Source organism: Bos grunniens, chromosome 19 (assembly GCF_055505025.1).
Source record: "Bos grunniens cultivar Pamir isolate PY7600 chromosome 19, Bosgru_T2T1.0, whole genome shotgun sequence".
Classification (NCBI taxonomy): Eukaryota; Metazoa; Chordata; class Mammalia; order Artiodactyla; family Bovidae; genus Bos; species Bos grunniens.
Window position 1 is genome coordinate 29,520,910 of NC_141183.1, and position 27,711 is coordinate 29,548,620.

General features: G+C 54.7%; 1 protein-coding gene and 1 long non-coding RNA gene across 12 annotated transcripts; one reads left to right on the top strand and one right to left on the bottom strand.

Annotated features, from left to right (window-relative positions):
• Nucleotides 1–587: 587 nt before the first annotated feature.
• LOC147351948 (multidrug and toxin extrusion protein 2-like) lies at nucleotides 588–27,367 on the bottom strand. Of its 11 annotated transcripts, XR_015147817.1 has the most exons (18): nucleotides 17,910–18,097; nucleotides 17,081–17,182; nucleotides 16,807–16,875; nucleotides 15,991–16,139; nucleotides 15,318–15,360; nucleotides 12,222–12,266; nucleotides 11,950–12,047; nucleotides 11,592–11,689; nucleotides 10,333–10,446; nucleotides 9,656–9,723; nucleotides 9,104–9,194; nucleotides 8,684–8,792; nucleotides 7,945–8,020; nucleotides 7,631–7,700; nucleotides 2,974–3,106; nucleotides 2,808–2,902; nucleotides 1,855–1,948; nucleotides 588–1,075 (listed from the first exon to the last, which is right to left on the bottom strand). XR_015147817.1 is itself a non-coding variant. In XM_086358560.1 (17 exons), exons 2-17 carry the CDS (start codon nucleotides 17,168–17,170, stop codon nucleotides 855–857), a joined length of 1,572 nt encoding a protein of 523 aa, XP_086214686.1. In that variant the 5' UTR covers nucleotides 17,171–17,182; nucleotides 27,157–27,367; the 3' UTR covers nucleotides 588–854. The 11 variants fall into 11 exon arrangements, 8 of the variants coding, with proteins under 8 accessions (XP_086214686.1, XP_086214683.1, XP_086214684.1 ...); XM_086358560.1 differs by lacking the exons at nucleotides 9,104–9,194; nucleotides 17,910–18,097 and adding an exon at nucleotides 27,157–27,367; XM_086358557.1 differs by lacking the exon at nucleotides 9,104–9,194.
• Nucleotides 16,142–17,667, top strand: LOC147351949 (uncharacterized). Its single transcript, XR_015147824.1, has 2 exons — nucleotides 16,142–16,396; nucleotides 16,761–17,667. It is a non-coding gene; the product is annotated as an uncharacterized LOC147351949 (long non-coding RNA).
• Nucleotides 27,368–27,711: the final 344 nt, after the last annotated feature.

Here is a 27,711-nt window from a genome sequence, read left to right on the forward strand (position 1 = left end):
CGAAGTGTTAGTCATGTCCGACTCTTTGCTACCCCAGGGACTGTAACCCACCAGTCTCCCCTGTCCATGGAATACTCCAGACAAGAATACTGGAGTGGGTTGCCATTTCCTTCTCCGGGGGATCTTTCCAACTCAGGGATCGAACCCAGGCCCCCTGCATTGTAAGCAGACTCTTTACTGACTGCCCTTAGTTATATCCTGTCGCTACTATGAGAAAGGCATTTCTCAAGTGAAAATGCTGATGCCCTGAGAGGACTGAGGGAAAGGTGACCAGCTTCCTGTACCTGCAGGAGGCTCCAGAGCAGGAAGCAGACGGGTCTCAGCAAGGTGGACCGTGTGCGCGGGGCCCACTGACCGCCCCTTCCAGAGTTTCACAAAGGCTTTGTGAACAGACCTAGGCGGCAGACTGCCTACTTTTTAATGTGACAGTGGCATTTTCTATTTGGTCTTGATTTGAAATCTCCAACCTGAAGCCATTTATTGAATAACGGGACCAACCCCAGGAATCTCATCTTCTGGTCGGCTGAGCACTTATCAAGAGCAGTCCAGCTGAGAGGAGGCAATTTAACCGCCACTCAGACCCGCTGTGTGACATGCAGCACCGGCTGAAAATATGTTTATTTTCTGGCCACACTGCGCAGCAAGTGGGATCCCAACTCCCCAACTGGTGGGGGTTGGTGGGGGTAGGGTGGCAGGGGGAGGAGGGGGAAACCCACTCAGTGGACAGGATCTCAACCACTGGATCACCAGGGAAGTCCTGTGAATGTTCTTGAGGAGCGGTCAGGGGCATCCCCCTGCACTGAATTTGGGGTGGGCAGCTGCTCTCAGCTTCCTTTTCATCTCAAGCTGTCTTGCTAGGGCCTGGCGGTGAGGACCCTCAGGATGAGCCCCACTATCAACGAGCCCACTGCCACCCCCAGAGCAGCCCCCCGGCGGAGAGCCAGCTGCTTGGCTGACAGCCGGCCGGCAGGGGTGGGTAGGGCGTGGACTGCTTCTGGAGTCCTGAGGAGGACCGGGTGGCCCCCGGGCCTCGAGTAGGTCGTCAGGATCACGCCAGGGGAGCTGCCTGTGGCCACTGCAAGGCAAACAGAAGCCGGCTCAGCCCTGGGTGGGGGGCTGTGGAGCCACAGGATTGACCCCCTGCCTCACAGCTGGAAACACGTGGGACAGCATCCTGTAGACCTGATGTGCAGACAAGGCTGAGATCAGATGGGGTCAGACGACGTAGAGGTGCGTATCCTTCACCAGCGACCTCAGCATGTGACATGCTCTGTCACGCTGCCTCCCCCACTCTCTGGCAACACTGAAGCCCCCAAAGCCTGTGCCGGCTCTCCATGCCCACCCCAATCAAGGCACAGCCCAGGATGAACAAGGTGAGGCTGCAGAGATAACCAGGCTATGGTCTGTGGACACACAGCCCTGGGCTCAGGCCAGAGGCGGGGCAGCAGAGCTCCGGTCTGACAGGGTGTGGAGGGGTGGGCGGGAAGGGCCCCCCCACACTGGTTATCAAGCCAGGCTGACCTGCCCAACCCTTGGCTGCAGGCCTCCTGCCCACATTGGAGCTGGGTGGTGACAATGCGCCCTGAGATCAGATGGTTGGTGCTCAGACCTCGTCCCCTAATTTAGCAGCTAGCTGCAGGACAACAGGGAGGAGATCCAAGCACCCAACCCACACCCTCGTCTGATGACAGGACCAAGGGTCATAGCCTCCCAGGCCAGGACAGACAGGGCCTGCTTCCCGGGACATCAGTGTCCCCTCCTGGTGTCAGAACAGATGTCACTGTCACATTGAGGAAGAGAAGCAGCCTGGGTGCTTGTGGTTCCTGGCCACCCAAGCACACAGGGCAGTGTTACCTGAAGACACGACCGCTTTCTCAGGCCCGGGCCTGGGTCCGAGGGCCATGCTGCCAGTGCTCCCCAATGGCGGCAGTCCTGCATGTTTCTGCGCCTGAAGGAGAGAGAGTCGCCAGGTCAGCCTGCCAGCTGCCCATCCACCCGGCCTCAGCTGAGCCCTGCAGGCTGAGCAGGATACACACGGTCACACACAGCCACACCTCGGGGCCTCCAGACCACTGCAATAAGGTGAATGATGCAGGCAGAGGGCTTTTCTGGGTTCCTGGTGCACATAAAAGTAATGTTTGCACAACACTGAAGTCTGCTAAGTGTGCAAGACACCTTGTCCATACCGCAGTTTAAATGATACTTCCTGGCTGGAAAATACCATCACCTGAGCCTTAAGCAGGTCATATTTTTGCGATGGTGACATCAGAATTCAGTGATCACCCCTCACCATAAATGAGAAGATTTGAAATATGATGAGAATTATGAGCAAAGTGTGACCCAGAGACACAAAGCAAACAAATGCTGTTGTGAAGGTGGTGCCTGCCGACTGACTGCCTTGCTCAACGTAGGGTAGCACCAGATCTTCAGCCTGCAGAAACCACAATGCCCAAAGTGCGGTGAGGCCAGACCTGCCATGGCCATGGTCTGGGAAACTGTAAGTGGCACTCTTTTAGATATGAGTTGATCCATTGTCTCAGATGCCAGGAGGACTGGATCCTCATACAAAGGCGAACCCACACCCTCTGGGTTTCAGGGTCTGAGCCATAGAAGCAAACGCCAGGCTGCCTGTTTCAGAAGTGCTCCCAAGAGGACAGCAGACAGGGTGCTGTAGGTACCTTTTCCAAGGTCACAGCTCACCCTCGGGGTCATCGGGAGCCCTCTGCTTGAGTTTGAACGGGGTGGGGGTGGGGGGCGCTGAGGATGGTGTCTGGCATGGTTTCTCTGGTAACGGGAAGGGCACTCACCTCCTCTGCAGCCCGCTTCCAGTCCATCCGGGCCGTGTAAGTGACGAAGGCAGCGGTGGCCAGCATGACACAGACCAGCATGCCTAGCCAGAGGCCTGCAGGATACGGGGGCGAGTGAGGGCATCGACGATCACTAGGCCTTCCCCCCTCCCCCCACACCACGTACCCATGATCCCCATCCCGACCAGGAAGGTCAGCACGACACCCAGCGGGAGGCCGATGGCGTAGTACATGACGGCATTCACCACGGCCCCGAAGGCCTGCCTGCCGGTCCCACGCAGGACCCCAGCGTAGAGACACTGCAGAAGGCAGAAGGGCTGGGGGTTGGTGATGCTGAGGCGACAGTGGGTCTTAGCAGTGGGGCTTCCTCAGGAATCTACAGGCCTCAGCCTTGTTTAAGTCCACAACATGGGCTAGGAGGGGCCCTCGTCCCCCTTCCTTCATGGAGGGACCTGCCCAGGGTCACACAAGGCTGCTGCGTTTCAGATACAGGGGGAGGGGTGGACTGGGAGTTTGGGGTGAGCGGATGCAGACTATTACATACATGATGGATAAACAAGGTCCGAATATAGAGCACAGGGAACTGCGTTCAATATGCTATGATAAACCACTATGGAAAGAATATTTTTTAAAATGTACACCAACTCAACGGACATGAACTTGGGCAAACTCCGGGAGATAGTGAGGGGCAGGGAGGCCTGGCTGCCATCCATGTGGTAGAAAAGAGTCAGACACGAATTAGCAACTGAACAACAATACATATATGTATAACTGAATCACTTTGCTATACAGTAGAAATTAACACATTATAAATCAACTATTCTACAATGAAAAAAAGAACATTAGTACTTTGGCCACCTCATGTGAAGAGTTGACTCATTGGAAAAGACTCTGATGCTGGAAGGGATTGGGGGCAGGAGGAGAAGGGGACAACAGAGGATGAGATGGCTGGATGGCATCACTGACTCGATGCACATGAGTTTGAGTGAACTCCGGGAGTTGGTGATGGACAGGGAGGCCTGGCATGCTGCAATTCATGGGGTTGCAAAGAGTCAGACATGACTGAGCGACTGCACTGAATAAAAAGATAATTACTATGGGTTGGCTTGTGCCCCCCCCACCACCCCCACCAAAGATGCTGAAGTCCCGACCCCAGGACCTCCAAATATGACCTTAATTGGAAATGGCATCTCTGCAGAAGACCAAGTTGAGATGAGGTCATCAGGGTGGACCCTACCCCGAGAAGACGGGTGTCCTTGTGAAAAGGAGAAACTGGAACACAGACATGCAGAGGGGGAAGACAGTGTAAATAGACATGGGGAAACAATGCCTCCTACATGCTTAGGGGCTCCTGAGGGTTCCAGAAGCTCAGCAGAGCCTGGAGTAGATCCTCCCCTGGTGCCTTGGATCTAGGACCTCTGGTCTCCAGAACTTCGAGACAATCCATTTCTAGTATGTTAGGTCACTTGGCTTTGCGTGCTTTGTCAGGGCAGCCCTGGCAGGCTCAGACAACAAGAACCCGATGTCTGCAGTGGACAAAGACACAAGCGGACACTTCACCCGAGGAGACATGCAGATGGAAGGGGCTCGGCGTTAGTCATTCAGGAAACGCACATCAGGGACTCCCGGGTGGTCCAGTGGTTAGGGCTCTGTGCCCGCACTGCAGGGAGCCTCGGTTTGATCCCTGGTTGGGGAACTAAGATCCCACATGCCGTGTGGCATGGCCAAAAAAAATAAATAAATAAATGTACATTAAAACTACATTGAGATACCTGTATAGACTCATGAGGATGGCTCTAATAAAAATGAGAAATAATATAAAAAAGTTAGTTTCTGCTGTAAAGTGATCAGTTCTACATACATATATAGTCTTTTTCATATTCTTTTCTATTATGGTTTATTACAGGATACTGAATATAGTTCCCTGTGCTATACAGCAGGACCTTGTTGTTCACCTGTTTCAGATATAGCAGTGTGAATCCTGTGTGATTCCACAATGTTGGGTACATGTCCTTAAACATTTGTCAAAACCCACAGAACGCATACCAACCATGAACTGTGGACTTAATGTATCAATATTCTTCATCAAGTAAACAAATGTCCTGTACTTACACATGATGTAAATAAAAGGGGGAACCAGGGGAGGGGCTTATGGGAACTCTGTATTTGCTCAATTTTTTTGTAAACCTAAAACTGCTCTTAATCTACTTTTTCCAATTTCAAGACAAACAATAATACCAAGAATTAGCAACACAGGGGAGGAACTGGAATCCTGGTACATTGCTGGTGGGAATGTAAAATGATACAGTTGTTTTGGAAAACAGCTTAATGGTTTCTTACAAAGTTAAAGGTAAACTTACACTTCAACCTAACATTTCAACTCCTTAAGACTCTAAGGGGCAGGAAAACATACGTCCACACAATGACTCATACTTGAATGTTCCCAGCAGCCTTAGTCACAGCAGGCCGCACTCAAAACAACCCAAATGTCCATCACCTGATGAATGGGTAAACAAACATGTTACAGCCACAGAGTGGACTATTATTCAGCCACAACAAGGAATGAAGTCCTGAAAAACGCTACGCCATGGACGAACCTCAGAAACATTTCAAGAAGTGAACGAAACCAGGCACGAAAGACCACATACTCTGTAATTGCATGTCTATAAAATAATCAGAAAAGGCAAGTATGCACAGACAGAAAGTGGGTCAGTGCATTGCCAGGGCCTGCCCGTGGGAGCAGGCAGTGACTTCAAAGCAGGCCCCAGGAATTCTGTGGGGGTGACGAAAACAGTCCACACTGGATTACAGCGCTGGTTCCACAAGTAGACACTTACTTAAAGGTTTGACTTATGCATGTAAAACGCATGAATTTTTGGTATGTAAATTATAACTCAAGAAAGGCATAAAAAATATAAAATAAAAACTAGGTCCATGGAAAACTTAAATTAAGAATAATATAGGGCTTCTCTGGTGGCTCAGTGGTAAAGAATCCACTTGTCAATGGAGTCACGGGTTTGATCCTGTCTGGGATGGTCCCACATGCTTTAGAGCAACTAAACCCATGCACCACACTATTGGGTCCTAGTGCCCTAGAACTGCAATGACTGAGCCCCTGCACCCAAGAGCTCCACAGCAAGAGAAGCCTGAGCACCACCACTAGAGAGTAGCCCCCATTCCCACAACTAGAGAAAAACCTGAGCAAGTAACGAAGACCCAGCACAGCCAAAAATAAATAAAATTATTAAAAAAAAAAAAAAGAACAACACAGATCGAAGGAGTTCTCTCAGAGAAGGCAATGGCACCCCACTCCAGTACTCTTGCCTGGAAAATCCCATGGACGGAGGAGCCTGGTAGGCTGCAGTCCATGAGGTCGCTAAGAGTCGGACATGACTGAGCAACTTCACTTTCGCTTTTCACTTTCATGCACCGGAGAAGGAAATGGCAACCCACTCCAGTGTTCTTCCCTGGAGAATCCCAGGGACTGGGGAGCCTGGTGGGCTGCTGTCTATGGGGTCGCACAGAGTCAGACATGACTGAAGCGACTTAGCAGCAGCAGCAGCGGCGGCAAGGAGTTCTCTGGCAATCCAGTGGTTTGCCAATGCAGTTCTCTGGCAATGCAGTGGAGCTGGTACTGCAGGCAGCACCAGTTCCATCTCTGGTCAGAGAATGAAGATCCCACATCCCGCGTGGTGCAGCCAAAAAATAAAATTTTTTAATGAAAAAAAATATAGACAAATAGATAGATAGATATAACCGGGAGTAAAGATAGTAGATACAGCGATGCGCACTGCAAGACCCCAGCAATTGTGAGCTGTGAATCTGCTGCGGGTTCCCTGGTGGGCAGTGCTGCCTTAGGAGCATTTAGGAATGCAGAGCCCTCTGTGGCCTGACCCTGCAGGAGGAGTTTCTCAGCTGTGGCCTCACCTTGGAGCTAGAGAAAAAGTAATTATAGTGTCCCTGCAGAAGCCATAACAGAGCCTAGAAGAGGGTTTCTTTTAATGTTTTGCAATTAAAGCTGTGAATTTGATGACAAAACCCAGCCCAAAGCAAGCAGTCCTGATGAGGTCAGAAATGTGCTACAAGCCTGTGCCCAGCTAGATTCGAAGGCCAGCCCTGGAATGTATGGGGAACCGGCCAGAGTGACAGGGCTCTGGGGAAAACTCTCCATGAATATACTTTCTCCCAACGGTTCTTTCTTTCCTTCCTATAAGAGCTGATGACGACTCTATGTGGGTTCTTGCGTCCTGCCCCTTGCTGCTCTCTAAGCACACGCTCCAGGCAGAGACTTGGAGCTTCCTGCAAGATTGCCCAAGGCGTGAAGACGACGACCCAGGGCTTCAAATTCTGCTCAATAAATGAGACTTTGGTGTTCGCTGTCTCTATGCCAGGCTGTTAAAACATTCACAGAATTCAGACTTGCACTCAATGGGACCTGCTCTTCAGTGATCCAAGCGGAAAGTTGGACCCCTCCGTACTCTGGGTGCCTCTATTCTGGAAACCAGTGTGGCCGCTCCTGGCCGGGTGGGGCCTGGGTCAGAGCTGTGCCCTGCTCCCCACCCCCAACCCGATCCTGGGGAACAAGGAAGAAGAGGGTTTACGATTCTGCACTGAAGAGTGGTCAGTATTTTGCTAATCTATGTGCATCTCAGTAAATCGGAACTGCAGGAGAGAAAGAGGGGGAGGCGTTATTTTGAATAATAATAGATCCAACAAGAGCTGCCACTTTGTAGTCAGCCCTAATCAGGCAGCTCAAGCTCACAGCCCTGAGCTGCTGGGGTGGGGGCAGGGGTTGGGAACACGGGGGTCGGAGCGGAACTCACACAGAGGGCATCAAACAGCTGGAAGAAGATGTACAGCGGCAGGACCTTGTTGACCAGGGCAACGACTTCCCTGCAGGGACAGGGGACTGTGAGACACAACCTTGGCCTTGTCTATTCCGCCCTGCCCCCACCTTCTGCGAGCCTAGGTGGTGGCTCCAGGCCAGGCTAGGCCGCTCCTGTCCCTGAGTCTCCCTGTGTGTGGGGTACACATCCGAACCCCCCAAGGAGCCCCGGCAGCTCTGCCCTGCCCTTCGGTCGGCGCCTGGTCTGTGCACGGGCAGCAGCTGAGGCCCCCGATGCGAGGCGAGACCTACTCATCATTGGTGAAGATGTGGCCCAGCTTGTTTCTCAGGAGGCTCAACAGGATGCCCACAACCAGGGAGGTTCCGACTGCAAGAGATGAAGGCGGTGAGGCCGGCCCAGCCAAGGGAGGAGCCTGGCTCCCCTCAGCCTGAGCCAGCCCAGCCACATGTCCACTTGGATGAAGACCCTCATCTGTGGTCCCGTGATGACAACATGCAAAATGCCCTTCCTCCCGTGGTTCTCAAAATGGGGTCCCTGGACAAGCAGCTGCCTAGGGAAGCAGATTCTCAGACCCCCATCTCCGACCGACCGAGTCAGAAACTGCTGGGGGCGGGGGGAGGTTCGGGTTTTGACATCCTGCTCCCCTACCCCACCCCCAACCTAGGTCTAAAGCCTGAGAACCACCGCTCTCCATGAAGAGCTGCTCTGAGCCTGGCAGCTGCAGAAAGCAGAGACAGGATGGATGCAGAGGGGTCCTTCTGAGGGTCGCTACGAGCAAGCCCCAAGCTCCTGGGCACTCAAGGAGGCCGAGCTCACAGTAAGACCTAGAGGGCTGGGAGCCTGGTGAGGAAGGGCTTTCCCAGCGTCGCACTATGTGATGGAAACTGCCGGCCCAGACCCCCAGTGGTGGGGAAGCGGCCGGAAGGGGCACAGCAGGCTTGCTGCTCTGGGCCACGTAACAGGTACACAGGCTTGAAAGGTAGCTGTGGCTCTCAGAGCCTCCCCTGGCCTAGGCCTGATCCCACCCACCTGTGCAGAGGGTGCCTGAGATGGCTGATCGCTTGGCTTGCACGGTGTCTGCGGCTCCCAGGGCTGTCCCCACTCGGACACAGACCGCGATGCTGAGCCCCATGGGGATCTGGGCTCAGAGACAAGAAGGTACAGTCAGCCCCCCTCCTACCCCAGGCCAAGAGGGAGGGAAGCAGGGTGTTCCTGGCTGCTGGTAACCAGCCATGAGATTGGCAGCTGGCAGGTGGGGTGGGGATACCCCAAGCAAGCCAGCCAAAGCCCCACCCTGGCTGAGCCATCAGACACCACAGGCAGCCAAAATCAACACACAGCCAAAACCTCATGAGTAAACACGACATAAAGAGGCGAGTGTAGTCGTAAGTCTGTCAGAAAAGGTCCCTGCGAGAAAAACATCGACACCACTTGCAACATAAGAATCACCTTATAAATCAGTTTTGTACAGGTAGGTTTTTGCAACTCCCTTGATTAAAGCTGTGGTCACAGAGTATGCACCCCAGGAGGCTGGCAGAGGCTGTACAAGCGACACGGGATACCCCACATGTCCTTGAAGAGGAAGGAACTGTGGAGAGTCCTTTCCCCGGCAGAGGCACGGAAGGGCCCCCAGAGGGCTCTGTTCCCCAGAGCCCACCACTAGGGGTGTGCAAGAACATGGGCCCACTGCCAAAGGGAATGTCCCGTTTTTCAAAAAAGTGCAAAAATCCAGATAGTGACGTGAAATCTCCCAATTTTAAATGATTCCAATCAATTCAAAACAATTCCAACATGGAGAGTTCTGTATCACCCTTGGCAGAATGGCTGTGGGCCATGTGTGCCTGTTAGGGCCTGGGTCTGGGGGACACAGGAGGTCTGGAGGGTCCCTCAGGAGACAGAAATGGCCTCTGGGGGGACAGCTGCCCCTCCCCCTCTGACACCCCGAGGCTGTCAGGGGGTTGGGCTGGGGGCAGAACAAAAGGTGCCCCCCATGACCCTCACCATGTAGATGACGGTGGCCACCTCGTAGATGACTGCTTGGGCAGAGAGGTCGAGCACGCTGAGCAGGCCTGCAGAGGCGGGGCGGGACCACAGTAAGTGCCCAGCCAGCTGACCAACAGCCCTGGGCTGACAGAGTGCCCCTTGCTCTTGGGGCCAAGGGGCCAGTGGCTTCCAAGGTCAGATACAGCAAAAACCACCTTTCTACTTGGCATTCAGCCTTCCAGGAGACCCCTGCCTGGGTGTGCCAGGGTCAGGGTCCCTCTCCTGTGTACATGGTGTGATGAGGGAGGGAAGAAAACTGGACCAAGGTCAAGAAGCCTGAGTTCAGCTCTTGGCCCTGTTGCGGTGACTCTGGACAGCCTCTTTTACTCTTAGGACTCAATTTTCTCATCTATAAATAGTCTGGAAGGTCTCTTGGGGCCATTTCAGCCCTGGTGGTTTGGACTCTGATCCGAGTTGGTTGATGAGCACAAGATGTGCCGGTTGCACCAGTTCCATCTCACTCCATCTCTGACTGAAAACCATGCCCGGGTGTCCACTCCATGCCAGACCTAGACTGGGCAGTGCTGGGCCTAGGCCTGCCTGCTGGACGCTCACAGTCTGGCAGGGAGCCAGGCCGGGCAGGTGAACCACCTATCCGGGGGAGGGGGCTCCCCACATCCCGCCGTCCCACATACCCACGAGGAAGCTCCCGATCTCGTAGGCCCACCATTCGATGCACAGCATCAGCATGCTGGGGATAGCCAAGCGGAAGAAGGGGCCCCAGTCCTGCAGGCACTCCCAGGACCAGCCTAGGAGCAGAAGCCAGCTGGCTGAGCCCTCGTCCGCCTTGCAGCCCAGCCAGCCCACCCACCACCGGGGCCCACAGCTTTTGGCTCCACACAGCAAGCCCTCTTGCCTGGAAAATCCCATGGACGGAGGAGCCTGGTAGGCTGCAGTCCATGGGGTCGCTAAGAGTCGGACACGACTGAGCGACTTCACTTTCACTTTTCACTTTCACGCATTGGAGGAGGAAATGGCAACCCACTCCAGTGTTCTTGCCTAGAGAATCCCAGGGATGGAGGAGCCTGGTGGGCTGCTGTCTATGGGGTCGCACAGAGTAGGACACAACTGAAGCGACTTAGCAGCAGCAGCAGCAAGCCCAGGCACTTGGCACCAGGCAGGGTGGGGACGGGAGGAGGGTACCGGCTAACACCTCGGGCAGCACCTCTGGGTGGGAGCCTGGGCTGGCAGACAGCCTGGCCCTTCCTAGGCCCTGCCTCCTAGGATGAAATTTTAGCTCTTATCTCTGCCCCATCTCCCTGAAGGGCTGCTGGGAGGGTGGCACGACACCAAGGTGCCGGGAGGTTTCACAAGGCAGACAGGGTTGTACAGCCATGGGGGCCAGAGAGGGACCCACAGTCCACACAGCCAGCTTTCAGGGGTTAAAAGCTCAGCACCTAGGCCTAGGAGCAGGCTCGAGCCCACTTCTGTGATTTGTGGTGAATGACAAACTCTCTTGGCACCAGCTTCCTCCATGTAAATAAAAATGGAGTTAATGAGGAGTCGTGAAGCTTATCCGAGCAATGTGGGTGCACCCTGCTGCTGGCACCCAGCATTCTGTCCAAGTTGTCATTCAATCTCCAATAGGAGCCAGGAAGCTCCTGGCCCATCCCCAGCAGGGCTGTGCCCCGTGACACACTGGACTGGGAAACCGGGCCTCTAGGGGTGGGGTGCAGAGGCCAAGAGGCAGGTACAGAGATGGAGAGAGGGTGCAGAAATAGGGGGTGTGGAGGGGGTGGGGAGGGGGTGGGCCCTGAGAGATGTCGGGGCAGGCCTGGGGCAGGGCTCCTCCAAAGGCTCCAGCTGGCACCCTGCCCATGAAATGAAGGCCCTGGGCTGGTGCTGGCGGCACCTCCTCAGCAACCTCCTCCCTGGGTGGGGGCCCCCTCCACACCTGCCCATGTCTCCAGATGCAGCTTCTTCAGCACGATGTAGAACAGGAGGAAGACAGCCTGCGAGAACTGGGAGACTGTGTTGGCGAATGCGGAGCCCCTGACAGAGGAGGGAAGGCTGGGCTGGAGCAAAGGCCGACTCCAGCCCTGGGGGCAAGGCGGGGACAGGCCTGCTTCATCCCCAGTTCCCCACGACCCCTCTGTGGCTGAACAGTGTGGACAGCCTCCACAATCCTTGTTGTGGACCAGGCCACCACAGCCCCTGCCCACCTGATCCCCCAACCAGCCCCTGAACGCCTTACCCACCTGAACCCCCCAACACTTGACCCCTGCAACCAGGCCCTGCAGCCCCCTGCTCACCTGACCCCCTGGCCCAGCACAGAAACCAGGATATAGTTGGCCAGGCCGTTGACACAGTTGCCCACGATGCCGCTGAAGACTTGGGGCCAAACGATGCCCTGAAATAGGGGAAAACTGGCCTCACCGAGTGGGGGGACACCGGGGGGGCACAGGCTGGGGGCATGCAGCTCCCCACAGACCCGTGTGGAGGTCAGAACAGGGACCCCAGGCACTCCTCCCCTGCTGGGCAGCGCGGTACAGGGTAGGGGGCAGCTCCAGCTAGGGCCCTGTACCTGATTCTGTAAGTACTTGGCCTGCAGGCTGTAAAGAAAGTTTGCCTGTGTAAACAAACACACACAGACACAAGTAAGCAACACCTCCACATGGACAAGGACACTGCTGAGATGAGCGTGGGGCCACTGCTTCACCAGAGCACGACCCGACCCACAGATATGCGCCGTGCTGGCCTGTGCCCCCGCCCTGCCTGAGGGGTGGTGCCGGGATGGGGCCAGCGGGCCGGGAGGGTGGACCTGAGAGGGGCTCCAGTGCTCCGGCAAGAACGAGAGGGACTGGGCCCCTGGCCGCCAACTGGGCCTGTTCACAGAAGGGCCACCAGAACCCACAGGTCGGGGCTACCCTAGGACCTGTCTCTGGCTGCCAGAGACAAGACTCTGGGTGGAGGGGCCTTGGGCAGAGGGAGTGGGGGTAGGGAGGGTGGAGGCCACCAGCAGCCTCTGCAGAGCAGGGTGAAGACCTCAGAGGAGTCCACGGAGGACAGAGGGGGCCTGCATGTGTGTGTGTGTCTTGGGGGCATTTCCCTGCGCTTCCTGCCCTGTCAAAGCCTGGCCCAGGCCTATGGCCCCTGCCCACCCTCCCTGCAGCCCTCCACCTCTCTTCAGGACTGCAGTCAGCAAGAGTGTGCCACTGGATTCAGGTACTGGCTCTGTGCCTCCTGTGAGCGGTGTGGCCTTAGGCCACTTACTTAACCTCTCTGTGCCTCGGTTTCCTCACCTAAAAAGGGGATAATACTGTGCGTGTGAATCCTTGCTATTTATGCATACATTTATACACAATGCTGATATTGCAAAAGTGCTTACAAAACAGCATTTGGCACATTTAAGAGTCCCAAGAGTTGAGTTAGCATCATGACTAAGACATGTGATGCTTCTCACCCCACAGGGAGTTATGTTCTGCAGCATCTTTGTCTGGGAGGGAGGGGTTTTGTTGATTTGATAAAGTGGCTACCATAGTGATAACTTGGAAGTTTCCCCTGACCCAGCCCCAGGGGCCCTGTTGGACAAGACACCTTCACTTGGTCTAAAGAGCCAAAGGTTTAGAGAAGAAAAACCAGACTTTTCAGGTGGTTTCCATGATACAGGAGAAATCTGGAGCCCCAAAGAAGTCATGGCACTAGGCTTCCAGATGGGAGGGTGTGGCTGGGGCTCCCTGACAGCCCTGGTGTCCCCTACGGGCTCACCGCAACCCTCTCCCTTCCCAGGCCCATCCTCAAGAGCTCTGTCACTGGTGCTGGGAGGATAGAGGAGGGCAGAGCAAAGGAGGATGGGGGGTGGCAGAGTGAGGGAAAGCAGGGGGGGCAGCGAGGGAAGACAGGGGGGCAGAGAGGGAAGACAGAGTGGGGCAGTGTGAGGGGGGATAGAGGGGGGCAGAGAGAGAAAGGTGGACTCCCCTGAGACAGCCTGCCACGTGGTGACACGTCCACTGAACCACAGCAAATCACACCGTGCAGCCATGAGTCCCGAGTGGACACGTGGACCACTGCTGCTGCTAAGTCGCCTCAGTCGTGTCCGACTCTGTGTGACCCCATAGACGGCAGCCCACCAGGCTCCCCCGTCCCTGGGATTCTCCAGGCAAGAACACTGGAGTGGGTTGCCATTTCCTTCTCCAATGCATGAAAGTGAAAAGTGAAAGTGAAGTCGCTCAGTCGTGTCCGACTCTGAGCGACCCCATGGACTGCAGCCTACCAGGGTCCTCCGCCCATGGGATTTTCCAGGCAACAGTACTGGAGTCGGGTGCCATCGCTTTCTCCACATGGACCACTGGGTGGGGCTCAAATCTCAGAAACTTATCTGTGTGGATGGACTGCTTACTTAGTATTCAATAAATTAATAGAGAAAGAACATTCAATAACAACTCTTAGACAACATTTGTTAAAGATTACAGTCCTAAACACAAAAGTAGAAGCCATTAAAAAGTTCAAATAAAATAAAGGCAAATGCTTCTATAATCCTGCAATGGGGTCACTGTTCTTAAGCTCATCAAAGACAGACATCATAAAGGATGGGATTTATGGATCTGTTATGCACACATTAAAAATTCTTTAAGAAAAAAGTATCAAAAAATTAGAAGGCAACTGAAAAACGTTTGTGACACATATGTCAAAGGAGTGAGATATTATTTAACAAGAGTTAAAATAATTAGAAAGAGATTAATCCACTAAAATAAGCAAAGGATGTGGGCAATTCACAGAAGGAAAACAAATGATCAAAGATATGAAAAAAACATTCAAATTCATTTGCAATAATGTGCATGTTACAATAACCTATGTCTAATTGGAGAAAACATTTTCATAATACTCTGTGCTGATGAGAATATTGTTCTTGAGGGTAGAATTGATACAAACCAGTAAAGAAAGCCACTAACAGAGCAACTCCAATTCCAATAAGGCATCATTACAGACATTCACAAAGATTTTTCTACAAGAATGTTGATCACAACCTAATTTATAAGAGTGACCACTGCAAACAACCTAAGTACCCAACACATGGGGACTAGTTAATAAGTTATGGCAAAGGGGGCGGATACTGTGGGGCCTTTGAAATGGGTATTATGGACAGTGATTTGAGCATATCTAGAGAAGGCAATGGCACCCCACTCCAGTACTCTTGCCTGGAAAATCCCATGGACAGAGGAGCCTGGTAGGCTGCCATCTATGGGGTCGCACAGAGTCGGACACGACTGAAGCGACTTAGCAGCAGCAGCAGAGACTGACTAATGATATATTTGAAAGGGAAAAAGTGGGTTACAAAACAACATACACACACTGGCCCCATTTCACACTACAGGTGAGTCTCTATGTTTGGTAACACACACACTCATGAAGAGAAATAGCCCTGGAGAGAGAGATTAACCTGTCTTTTCTCTGGGATTATGGAAGATTTGAAATGTTTCTTCCCCAGGCTTTCCAGAAACTCTCCTGTAAATGGTTTTATAACCAGAAAAAGGTGTCGTGCTACTTTTTAAAAGTTCAATCTGCACCAACCACCGACCGCAATGTGAAGTTTTCTCCGGCCCCTCTGGCCACCAGCATGAGGGCTGAGGGGCGCCTGGCCAGTAGGGGGTCAGGATCCAAGCTCCATAAGACAACTCACCGGCAGGCCTGGGATGTAGACCTGCACGTACTCCTGGGCCAGCCTGCAGGAGAAAGAACCAAGCTCTGAGCCGAGCAGCCTATGCCCTGGTTGTGGGGAAAGGTTTGGCAGACTTTACCTCGAAAACAAGACCCCCAGAGACATCTGGAACCTCGGTGGGGGTGGGGTGCCAGGAGACGGGGCCCAAGAACCCAAGGACTCAAACACAGGGTCTCAGGGCTGGGGAACTTAAATTCGGGGAGATGTGAGGTTTGTAAGGGGGAAAACAAGGTTCCATCACGTTAAGAATTAACTACATGAAGTGCACATTAACAGGAAACAAGTGAGGTAAGGAAACATATCCTACATTAACAACACAGTGTGTAATTCCTCAGAAATGGGGTTCGGTCCTGTTCCCACTGTTTGTGATGTGGGGTGTGCACATGTCACTGCTTCCGAAGCCTCTGCGGGGCTCGGGCCCACGCTGGGACCAGACGAAAACAAATCCCATACAAATGCCTTTTCTCAATTAAAATGGGCTGCGGTCTGCCCCCTGCTGACCACAGCTGAAGCAGCATGCTGTGGGGGAGAGTCCCCAGACCAAGCCCCCATGGAATGGCTGGAGACCCAGAGAGGGCAGCACGGGCTGGGGTGGGCCTCCCAAGGTGACTTGGCCCTGCCCGCCCCGGCGCACCTGGACACAGCCGGGTCCTGCCTGCATAACAGCAGGATGAGCTGGGTGTTGAGGAAGAGCGCCCAGCAGGGCAGACAGCAGAGCAGCAGCACCAGCACGCCTCGCTGCAGGATGACGCCCACGTGCTTCTTGTTGGGGCTTCCGAAGCTCTGGAACACAGGGGTAACGCCCGCCCCGCGCCTGCCCTCCGCTGGCCGGTTGAGGGGGGCGGCGGGTGTGCTGGGCAGCCCTCCACCACTCCCCAATCCCACCCGGGGCTTCCTCTGAGGGGCTCAGCAGCTCAGAGTGATGGCAGCAGCTGTTTGCAGAACTCCAGCCCCTGTCCACCCACGGTGCCCAGTACTCCGACCACTCCTGATAGAGGAGGCACTGCCCACCCCCCACCATCCCTGAAGCACCAGCACATGTGAGTCTCCCTGGGGAGTGCGCAGCAGCCAGGCCCACCATGAGCCCCAGGACCCCAGAGCTGAGCCCCTCCGGGTGGTGGGCCCTCTGAGGACAGCAGGCCCCCTCAGTGTGCGCTCAGCACACAGGGCCAGAGGATTCAAGGTCAAAGTCAGAGGACTGAAGGTCAGAGGGCTGTCTTTCATTCCAGTGCTCTCTCGCCCGGCCACCCTAGCAAGGGGAGGGTCTGGTCCCTAGATCATGTGGTCCCTGGGGGTGGGTGTACAAGGACAGCTGCCCCCCAAAGGCCTGCCTGACAGGTTCCCAGATGCAGGGGCCACTGGGGGGCCTCGGGTGGGTGCCCAACCCTACGCTTTCTGCAGCAGCCGTGGGACTGGCTCCGGCCCTGCTGGCTCCCGGGGGCCCACCTACCTGGGACATCAAGGTGTCACAGGCGGAGGACAAGCCAAACCCGATGGAAACTCCACAGACGTTGACAAACTGGAGCCACACACAGAAGAGAATGCAGGCTTTCAGGAGGAGACCGAGGGGGGACCCTGCACCCAGGGGGCTGCCCAGCAGCAGGAAACCCCTCCTGGCCAGGCCTGTGAGTGGGGTGTGCTCGGGTGAGGCCGGAGGCCCAGCTGTGCCCTCAGGCCGTGTCTTCTCCCAGAAGCCTAGGGGAGAAGGTCCTGGCTGTACTCACGGCCACTGAGAGGGTCACTGCTGCCAGCTCCACCGTGCCCAGGTGTCCGCAGAACACCGTGCTCACGACGTAGACCATGAAGTTCAGCATCTGGAAGAGGAACTGAAGGCCGGGGCCAAGGTCAAGGGCCCTGCTCACAGCCCAGCTCCCAGCAAGAGGCTCTCTAGGCCCTGACCCTCAAGAAGCCCCTCTGGGCCACAGGGCGAGTCACCCACAACGGAGGAGCGAGAGTGTGGCTGAGGCTGGGTGGCAGAAGGCCCGGGTCCTGCCCCCACCCCATGGGGCAACAGCATCAACCCCTGAGCTCTGGTTCCCCACTGGGGGCGCTGGAGTGGATACAGCTGGTGATGTTACTGTAACCATCTCGTCAGGCCGCATGCAAACACAGAGGAGTGGAGTTAAAGACACCAAAATCCTAAGAAGCCTCTGTCCACGTGGTGGGATTGGAAAGGAGTGTCTTCTTTTACTGGTATCCAAACTCTTACAAGCAGCACATATTTAGTAGTCTTTATGGTCAGAAAAAAAATGTACCTGGAGCCATTTTCCCTTTGAAAATAAATGGGCAAAGGCCCCTCTTCCAGTGCAAATGCCCGTGCAGGCACGCCTGGGCTCCCCTTGGCCTCTCGGGCCTTTCGGCCAGCCTCCCTGTGGGTTCCTGAAGGAGGACACCCCTGGTCCCTCTGATGGTGGGGGGAGGGGGCTGCCCGCCGCTGAGAGAGGTCAGACCCCGCCAGGCTCTGGGTGGTGGCCCCTGGTGCCACCTGGACACCGTCACTGTGGGTGATTCCTGGGGAAGGCCTGGAGCAGCCCCTGCCCCCCGCCTCCTTACCAGGGGTCCAGAAAGGACGAAGAGTGTCCGTGCCTCAGCTCCAAAGCCAACGGGGACTAGCCTGCGGAGGGCAGGGCAGCGGCTCCTTCGGCCTTGGGGGACTGTGTCCTGGGGGCTGTCCATTCCAAGCCCAGGCCACCCAGCCACACTGCACGGCTGAGCACCTTCTTGGCCAGCCTCACACAGCCGGCCAGGGTAACCGTACAGTCTGGCTAATGAGTAAGGGGTGTACAGCCTGGCTAATGAGTAAGGGGTGGAGGAGGGGCAACTGCCACCCATGGGACCAGCCCTGCCCCCTGTGCGCACCAGCCCTGTGGCCTGACCCACTAGCCCTGGACAGAGGTCTGGGGACCCGGAGTCACCAGGCTGACCCCCTTCCAGGGGGTTGGCAGCAAAGGCCCAGGAAGTGCAGGTGTGGGGCAGGGCTGAGGGGGCCAAAGACTCTCTGTCCAGGTGAAAAGAGAGACACACTCAGGTGGCAAAGCCAGGGTCCCGAGGGGGGTTGGGGGGGCAGGGGTCCGGGGTCAGTTCTGACAAAGGGCTCTCCGCCCCACAGATGGAGGGTACTCAGTGGTCTAGCCCACAGGCTTCCGGGTTTCCTTGGTGCTCCCCAGGGTGCTAAGCAGGTCAGGGTCAGCCCACTGTCCAGGGAACAGGTCCTTGGCTGAGGATCTGCAAACACCCCCCAGAATTTGTATGATGAAAACTCACAACTGCCTCCACGTCCCCCTCCATGCTCTCTGCCCCCTGCTGCTCACAGGAGCAAGGAAGTGAGGTGAGGTGGTGGGGGTGTAGGAATCCCTGCCCTTCCACCTGTGTGGGGACTGCTCCCCTCAGGGTGGGGGCCGCCCAGGTGCTGACTTTCAAAACTCCACTTCCAGCCTTTTTCTACGAAGACCCCACTATTGTTGGGGTGACTGCAAATGCAGCCAGCACCACGTTCAGTGCCTGCAGGCTCGGGCCCAGGTTTGGTTTTCCAGGATTTCAGCCCATGTGAACTGGCACAGAGTCTTGGAGCAGAGCGGTCACCCAGTCCCACGCGGGATCCCCTGGCCAGGTGAAGATGCCCCTCTCCACAGCCCCCGCTATCAGGGGCGGCCGTGCAGCCTCTGCCCTGTGTCCTTGGTCTCAGACCCCCCCACAAAAGAGAGGAGCAGCAATTCAATTCTCAGGGACAGGGCCACAGACCCCAGGACTTTGGGACTCTCTCCCTTCTCAGGTGAGAACTTGCCCCACAATCCCCTGGCTCTGAGAGCATGCCCCACCACTTCCTCCCTCCTGGCAACGTTTGTCAATCATGGTTCTTTGGTGGAAACAGGAGAAACTAATTAACAGGAGGGGGAGAGAGAGTGTGGAGCGGGGGGGTCAGCGTTGGCAGGTGATCTGGAAAGAAGCTGAGTGACTAGAATGAGAAAATCTGGGTTTTTAAGGGCAAGTCCACGAGATGATTAAGCTCTGAACACCTTCACCTTCAGAGCCAGATCTCTGGAAGACTGGGGCAGAGTCAACCTGGGATGGCAACAGGGAGGGGAGGGTGGGATAGGGGGTGCTGGGGACCATCCGAGGGGCAGGTTGGTTCCTCCAAAGGATGAGACGCTGAACAGATGACAATGGTGTCACCTGTGTACCCTAAACTCACGTGGGCTGCTGGGAGCATTGGGCTGGTGTTTTTATTGCACCTGTGTCTCTGTGTCCCCTGGAGAAGGAAGGGGCAACCCACTCCAGTATTCTTGCCTAGAGAACCCCGAGGACAGAGGAGCTGGGGGGTGCTACAGCCCATGGGGTCTCAAAGAGTCAGACACGACCGAGCAACTGAATAACTATCTGTATTCGCCCGGAGGCTCACCCAGGTGGGATTGTCTGCCATGGGTGCCTGCGGTCAGCAGGTGCTTCCCTGGGGCTCCATCTTCCGTCACGGGGCCTCTCTGGGCAGCCTGGCATCTCATGGCTCAAAGCTGGCCTGACAAGGGAACATTCCAGGATGGCAGTGGGAAGTTCCAAGGTCACCTGGGCCAAGCTCGAGAAAGGAAGCAGCATCCACCTCCTAATGGGAGGAGCTGGAGACCCTGCACCCTGGGGACCCACCTCCTCCATGGTCCCATCTCCATCCTCTCCCCTCCGGCCCAACACCCACGCCCCACTCTGAGCAAGGGCAGAGCAGGGAGGGGCTCAGATCTGTCCAGGACCCTCACAGAGAAAAAAGACCCAAAGCTCTCAGGTCCCAGGACTTGTGGGGGTGGTGAAGGGAAAGGGTGGAGAGTCACTGCAAGCCCCCAACACACCCTGGGATTGGGAAGGTGCCCAACCAAGGAGAGGATGCCTCCGCTGGAGTCAGTTTCGGTGCCCTGCAGCCTCATTGTGCCACGAGGTGCTGGAGTGTGCCCAGAAAGGCTCAGTGAGGAAGCACATATGGAAGCAAGCCAGAAGCCAGTGACCTGGACAAATTGGCCTAGCCATCTCGGCGGGGGGGCGGGGAGGGGCAGGCTCAAGAGTCCCTCTCACGACAGACCAGCTGTAGCCAGCACCAGCACAGAGCCATCACAAGGGGACCCCCAACTCTGGCTGCAAATCCTGCAGCAGCAGGAAGACAGTCCCCCTGGGGGTGGGCCTGGCCTATGAGCCCCCGCCTCCGGGAACTGATGACCCAGTGACCTGCCAGGCACAGCCAGGGCCAGCCCCTGCAAGCCTCTCCTCGATTGGTTACACCTCACCAGGCCTGAAGCCATTTTATTTGCCCTGGGGCTGCCCTGCGCCGTGCACCCCCAAGTCAGGGGCCAGAGTCCCTCTCTCTGATCCCCTCCTCCCTGCCATGTGACCACCAAACCCTCAGCCCTCCTCTGGGGAGTGAGAGACTCTGGCCTGGTCCCTCAGCTTCACACATCTTCAGGGCAAAGGACGGATGGCTGAGCAAGACTGACATCTCCTGAATGCCTGAGGCCACCCCGACTGCCCTCCAACCCCACCTCCTAGATTTGGGTGGCCTCTTCCCTCTCTGCCCCTCCTGACATCTCTTCCCTCCACACCCCTGCCCTTCCCTGCTCCAGCCAGACTTCACTGGAATGTCTGGGCTCGGGTCCTGATGGACCCCAAGGTTGGCAAGGGTGGGGGGGACACAGCCGGCTGGCCAAGCCTTAACAGTGACCGGAGACCCTCCTAGGGGAACTTCCGAGTTAAATTTCTGCCTGGGGAGAAGTTTACCGGAATGTACTGAATGGAGACACCAAATTCAGGGTTAAACTAGCAGTTCTAACCCGTGACTGCATTTTAGAATCACCTGGGAAGCTTTTCCCCAAAACACCACTACCCAGGTCCCACCACAGATGTTCGGACCTAATTAAGGCCCAGGCAGCAACTTCTTTTCCCTTTTTCTTTAACTTCTTACTGAAGTATAACATTTATACAGAAGAGCACACATAAGCCTAAGGCTCTATGAATCTTTTTAAATTAAATGCACCTGAGTAACCAGCAGTCCGCTGAGGAAACAGTTTTACTCTCCTCCTCTGAGCCCGGGGATGGTGTTCAGTCACTGTGCCCCATGGAGGAGAACCATGCTCTTGGTTTTAGCACCAGGGGATTCCTTGGCCAGGCGTTCTTTGAGATCCGCCCAGGTGATTTCTCCAGAGCAGCTGGGGTCCAGAACACTGGCCTGGACACCTCCACCACCTTGCGCAGCACACTACGGCCCTAGCCTACCCCCAACTATTTCCCTTGACAAAGATGAAGAGCTTCAGAGGCACCAAGCTCAACGGTTACTTCTTAAATTAACAGACACAAGTCCCCACGGCGCCCCCTCTCCCAGGGCTGTCCCCTGTGGCAGGGGCCTCCTGAGCTGGGCCTACTGCTGGTGTTCACCACTAACCCTGGCTGTCTCTGAGATGGTCCTTCCAGAAACTGCCACGGCTGTCAGGGCTCAGGAACCTGCTACTGCCTCCCCACCCTGGATGCCATTTCCCCTCCTGAACTGGAGGCTTTAGGATGCACCTGCTGGGCGGGGGCAGCCCGGCTCAGGAGGCCTTATCCTGGGGCTGCATGGTTAGGAGGCAGCTGCTTTCTCATAGCGGGCCACGGAAACTCCTCCGCCTCGACAGTTGGGGTACCATCCAGGGGGCTGGGCTGAGGGACAGGGCGCCCAGCTGAAGGCAGCCCTCTGAGTGCGAACCTCGAGCTCGAGCCACTGTGGTCGGCAGGTTTAGAGTGGCTGGCCCCAGACACCGGGCTTTACCGAGGTCAAGGCAGCCAAGACCGTCACCATCTCCAGGGCCTGCCAGGGACCTACGTGGGAGAGCAAGCAGGAAGCTGAGCCCAGGCTGCAGAAGGCCCAGTGGGGGATAATGGCCTCGACTGAGAAGGAGACTCAACTCAGAACAGCGTGGTGCACAGCGGGCAGGGATTACTAAGGCCTGGGTGCCCCGGGCCCCTCAGGAAGCGAGCACTGGCAGCACGTGGGGGCAGCACACGGTACACCACGCAACCGGCCCTGGGACCCCGCCCACCATGCCTGTCCTTGTGCCACGTGACTGCCTCTCCGCTGAGGTTTATTGGCCGCCTTGGCCGGGCTGGGCCAATCAGATTCTCTCCCCGGACTTCGGTGGTGTGGGCGTGGAGCCCGACCGGGAGAAGGCGGAGCTGGAGGCTCAGCTCTGTGCGAACTAGGCCAGGCCCGGGCAAGACTGAAGGGAGTCCAGCTAAACCCAGGGCTGGGGGCCTGGCAGCAGAGGCAGCCACTTGGGAAGGGAGGAGACGGGCAGCGGTGGGCAGAGGGGCAGAGATGGGAGACCCTGTGCGCCGTGAGGGAGAGAGCCAGAGTATCATTCACTTCTTTTCACTGGTTTGGCATTTTCAGTGTCTTTTCCAGGTCTGATCATTTTATGGCCTGGCCGTTCCTTCCCGCTACCAGACGATGCCCCTGCCTTCCATCCTCACGTTCTACTTGAGATGATGAATGGAGGTCAGTCCCTTGCAACCCCATGACCCCTGAACCTGCAGCTCTCTCCCCAACCCCAGCATCATGTCTTTGTAGTGACCCCCACTGAGCAAACCCTGTCCTTCTTGTCCTTCACGTGGGTCTTGCTAGGGAGGCAGACGTGCTAGTGTGAAGGGCCAGGGATGCTCCCAGATCCATCAGATCATAGCCAGCCAGGGAGCAAAGAGGACACCCCCTCCCGACACTTTCTGTCACACCTGCACATGAGGCTGTTTGCTAAACCCAACTGTTTGCTCAAGGGGAGCATCAAATTAATTAAAGAAGGAGGTCTGCAAGCAAACCGACACCTAAGTCTATAAATGCTTCTAGGTGAGGAGGTCAAAACCTAAGCACAGGGAACGCCCTGGTGATCCAATGGCATAAGAATCCGCCTGCCAGTGCGAGGGGTAGTGGTTGGATCCCTGGCCTGAGAAGATCACACGTGCTGTGGAGCAACTAAACTCGTGAGCCACAACTACTGAACCCTGTGTGCCCTAGAACCTGGGCTCTGCAACAAGAGATACCACTGCAAAGAGAAGCCTGAGCCCCCAGCTAGAGAAAGCCCTCCCATAGGAATGAAGAGCCAGTGTGGTCAAAAGCTAAATAAGAAATAACTCATAAAAACAAAAACCTAAGGACAACCAGTCAAAAACAAGTAACCAAAAGGTGGAGGCAACCCAAGTGTCCATTGAGGAAATAGAAAAACAGACTGTTATCTATTCAGTCAATGGACTATTATTATTCATCCTTAAAAAGTAAGGAAGTCCTGACGGATGCCACACATCAAACAATACCAACACAGAGGGCCTCATTTTAGGTGAAATAAGCCAGTCACCAAAAGACAAACACTGATGCAGTACTCTAGGAGGTGCTTACACGAGGTCCCTGGAGTCATCAAATTCATAGACAGCAAAATGTTGGTTGCCAAGGGCTCAGGGAAGGGAGAGGGGAAGCTGTTTGGTGAGTGTAGAGCTTTAGTCTTGCAAAATGAAAAGATTTCTGGGGACTGGTTGCAGGACAGTGTGAACGTGCTTAACAGCACTGAGCTGATACACTTTACAGTTTTTTTAATGGGGGTTTTTCTTGGCCATGCTGTGCATCTTGCAGGACCTTAGTTCTGTAATCAGGGATTGAACCTGTGCCCCGTGCAGTGGAAGCACGGAGTCCTAACCAGTGGACCACCCGGGAATTCCCATATATGCACTTTAAAATGTTTAAGATGTTTAATTTTAGGTTATGTATATTTTACCACAATTAAAAGTGAAAAAAAAATTTTTTTAACCACACAGAAAATACTGATGCAAGTAAATGAGCTAACATATATGGAAGTGCCTGGAACAACATAGGCATTTAATGGGTGTTAGAGTCTGTTTTCTTTTTCTTCCTTAACTCTGGTCCTTGATTCCTGATGGTCTAAAAGAATGAACCAGATGAGACTAACTTATAAGAGGCTAATGAACACTGCAAAAGTCCTTGGGTTTCTTTCCTTAAGTAGGTGAGATAGTCTGCATAACAGTTTTGTTGCATAACAGATCTATTTGAAGATGGAGGAGAACAAAAAGGAGGAGAAAAGGATTCAAGAGAAAATGAGCTTGCCTCACGGCATTTTCCTTCGTGCAGATTTCCTGCGGGATGTGTGTTGAGCATAGGAGCGTGTATAGAGGTATTCACTGGACCGGCAGCTTTAGCCACGACGTCATATTTCATCTAGTCCCAACCTTTTCAGGTGTTTGCTTATCTCCCTTTACAAATGAGAGAACCGAAGCTCAGGGAAATAGACTGCCCAAATGAAGCGGTGGGGCCAGAATATGGGGCTGGTCTGTATCCATCTGGGTGGCAATGCGCTCTTCTCCAGCTCTACGTGGATGTCATCTTGCAGGGTGCTCAGCAGACCTGTGCTGGCGTCAACCCTGGATGTCTGCCATGGCGTGGGTAGAGGAGACACCGCACCTGTGCTCTGCAGCTGCCTCTCCCACCTGTGTCATGGTGAGCACAGTTTTGGGGGGAAAAGAGGAAGAAAACGTTTATCTGTCTGCCTAGCAACTGCTGGCCTATTCTCTGAAAAAGACCTCGGGATGGAGACGCTCCTCCTGCCAGGGTGTCTGGCTGGGCTTGGGCCCCTCTGTCTTGGGCTCCTGGCCTCTGTCTTCCCGGGAAAGAGGATGGGTCACTCAAATTTCTACCAGCCCCCGACCTTGTAAATTCCTACCAGGCACATGGGCTTCGGGGAACAGAGCACTGTCATCTTTCTCCAGCAAAACAGCTGCCAGTCTGAACACTGATTTCCCAGAAGGTCACACAAGGACTCATGAGCTCGTGTCTGGCCCTGGTTCAAAGGAAAGTTGTTCTGTGAGTCTGGTGCTCTGGAACCAGGCCTAGGCAGCGTTCCCTGGGTGCCACGGCAGTCATTAGGGAAGCAGAACGCCCCCAGGGCCTCGTGGTTGCGCTAGGGAACAAAGGGTGTGTGGTTTCTCCCCATCTGTCTGTCTCTCTCTCCCTCCCACTCTCGACTCAAAAACTTAGGTCAAACCAGAGAGCTGAGAACATCTTCCCACCAGCCCCCATCCTCTTTGCTAAAAGCCTGCAGTGTAGCTGAAAGCAGCCTGGAGTGAGGATCTGGCCAGTGGAGGCTGTCCTCTTGGTAGAGAACTTGAGTGCCAGGCAGGGACCCCGAGGCCGCGGGCTTGGCCCTGCTATGAGAACGGTCAGACCTGCACCCGAAAGCACGTGGCTTCCCCTGGTGCCCCCTCCTGGATCTTCCTGGAAGCAGCAGCTCTGCCCAGCACCCTGTCCGCTGGGCCTGGCTCTGAGCCTGGTGCTGGCTTTGCACGTGGCCGCCTCACTTGCAGGAACCATCTCTGTTGCCTTTAGGAATTAAGCAGCTTAGCCCACACCCAGTTGGTATTTTCAGAATTTCTGATAAACAAAATAAATATGCAGCTTATATAACACTCCTGGCTGGAAAGTCAACAACGGCTGGCTTGGCTGAGCAGCTGACCAGAGCCCCAAAGGCAACATGTCTGGGGTGGCTGGTGATGAAGGAGCCCGTTGTTGGGCCACCCTATCAAAACCCTTTGTTCTAAACTTTCTAAAGCGAACTCTCCACAAAAGAGTGAACTCCAAGCCCATTTCAGAGTGAGGTTTGCTACGGGCGGAGGTCTCAGCGGTGGCAACGAGCACCAACCAGGCCCTGGTGCAGCTCCAAACCAAGAGCTTCCCCCAAGTTCTCCCATTTCATCCTCAAACTAATGCCAGATGTAAACACTGAAATTAGTACCCATTATAGATCAAGAAGGGCTTCCTAGGTAGCGCTACTGGTAAAGAATCTGCCTGCCAGTGCAGGAGATGTAAGAGACACAGGTTCAATCCCTGTGTTGGGAAGATCCCCTGGAGGAGGGCATGGCAACCCACTCCAGTATTCTTGTCTGGAGAATCCCATGGACAGAGGAGCCTGGCAGGGTACAGTCCATGGGGTTGCAGAGTCAGACACAATGACTATCTCCCAGAGTTGGCTCAAACGCATGTTCATTTTAGAAAGCATGTATTCACGGAGATCAAGAAGCAGGTCTGGGGGTTTGCAATAGCTCAACTGGCCCTCAGCATCGACTACCCTTCCTGCTGGCAGCTTTTAGTGTTGCTAAAACCCACCTTTCCCAGACTCCCTTGCAGCCTGGGCTCGGGTTGAGCACTGAGTTCTGTCCTTACACACAGATTGGCTCCTGGGTTTGATGAGCAAGGCCATGGTGCCCACAGCAGTGAATTCAGAGGTGGCTCTGATTCCCCAGGCAGAGGGTAACTCTCTCGGTGAGCCCTTCTCATGTGTCCTGGGAGCTGTTCCTGGAGGCCTTGCCCAGTGTCTGCTCCTCCAGACTTTCCTGTGTTTTTGTAGAGACCTAATTCCCTTTAGGTAAGTATGTATTTATATATTTTTATTTACTTTTTGGCTGTGTCTCAAGGCTTGTGAGATCAAACCAGTCAAAATTAAAAGAAATCATCCCTGAATATTCATTGGAAGGACTGAAGCTGAAGCTCTAATACTTTGGCCACCTGATTCAAAGAGCTGATTTATTGGAAAATACTCTTATGCTGGTTAAGATTTAAGACAAAAGGAGAAGGGGATGACAGAGAATGAGGTGGTTCAAAGGCATCATCGACTAAAATGAACGTGAGTTTGAGCAAACTCTGGGAGATAGTGAAGGACAGAGGAGCCTGGTGTGCTGCAGTCCATGGGGTTGCAAAGAGTCAGACATGACTTACCAACTGAACAACAACTATTGAAAATACCTGCAGAGGATTCCGTTTTCTGTTCTGACATGCTTGATATGGTCCTGGAGTAGACACCAAGCAGTCCTCCTCCAGATGCCCCCTTGGCCTCTCCCGTTGGCTTGGAGCTCAGGGTGTGTGGGCAGCAGTGGCTGGAAGGAAGAGCTGGTGTGCATGGGACTTTAGAACCTGGAGGCCAGCCGGCAGCTGCTTCAGGATTAGGGAGGGAGCCAGGGAGGAAGGACTTGCCAGAGAGAACAAGCAGTCCTGCTGGGAAGATGCTGGGATACCGAGAGACTAAGAGGAAGAGGAGGAGAGAAGGACATCAGCCAGAGGATGGGTGGGGATGGGATGGGGGGCAGGGCGAGTCTGCCCATCCAATAAGATGCTTTCAAATATAAATAGCTGAAAACACACTTCAAAAAAAAATTTTTTTAAGACATTTTATCATCATGGATAACAAAGATTCCAAAGACAGAACAGGGCCAGCAGTTCAGTAACATCTTCCACGAGCCAGGTTGCTTTCATCCTCCAACTGCCCCATTCTTAGTGGGTCTACTGAACTCAGGGAGCTGT

What these genes read in the sequence shown, in the direction of transcription:
- LOC147351948 (XM_086358557.1), bottom strand. Translation starts at nt 18,032, where the DNA reads ATGGACAGCCCCCAGGACACAGTCCCCCAAGGCCGAAGGAGCCGCTGC. An exon ending in GTGACACCTTGATGTCCCAG is followed by an intron (nt 16,140 to 16,806) that starts GTAGGTGGGCCC and finishes CCTGTGTTCCAG; the next exon opens with AGCTTCGGAAGCCCCAACAA. An exon ending in CAGGACCCGGCTGTGTCCAG is followed by an intron (nt 15,361 to 15,990) that starts GTGCGCCGGGGC and finishes TTTCTCCTGCAG; the next exon opens with GCTGGCCCAGGAGTACGTGC.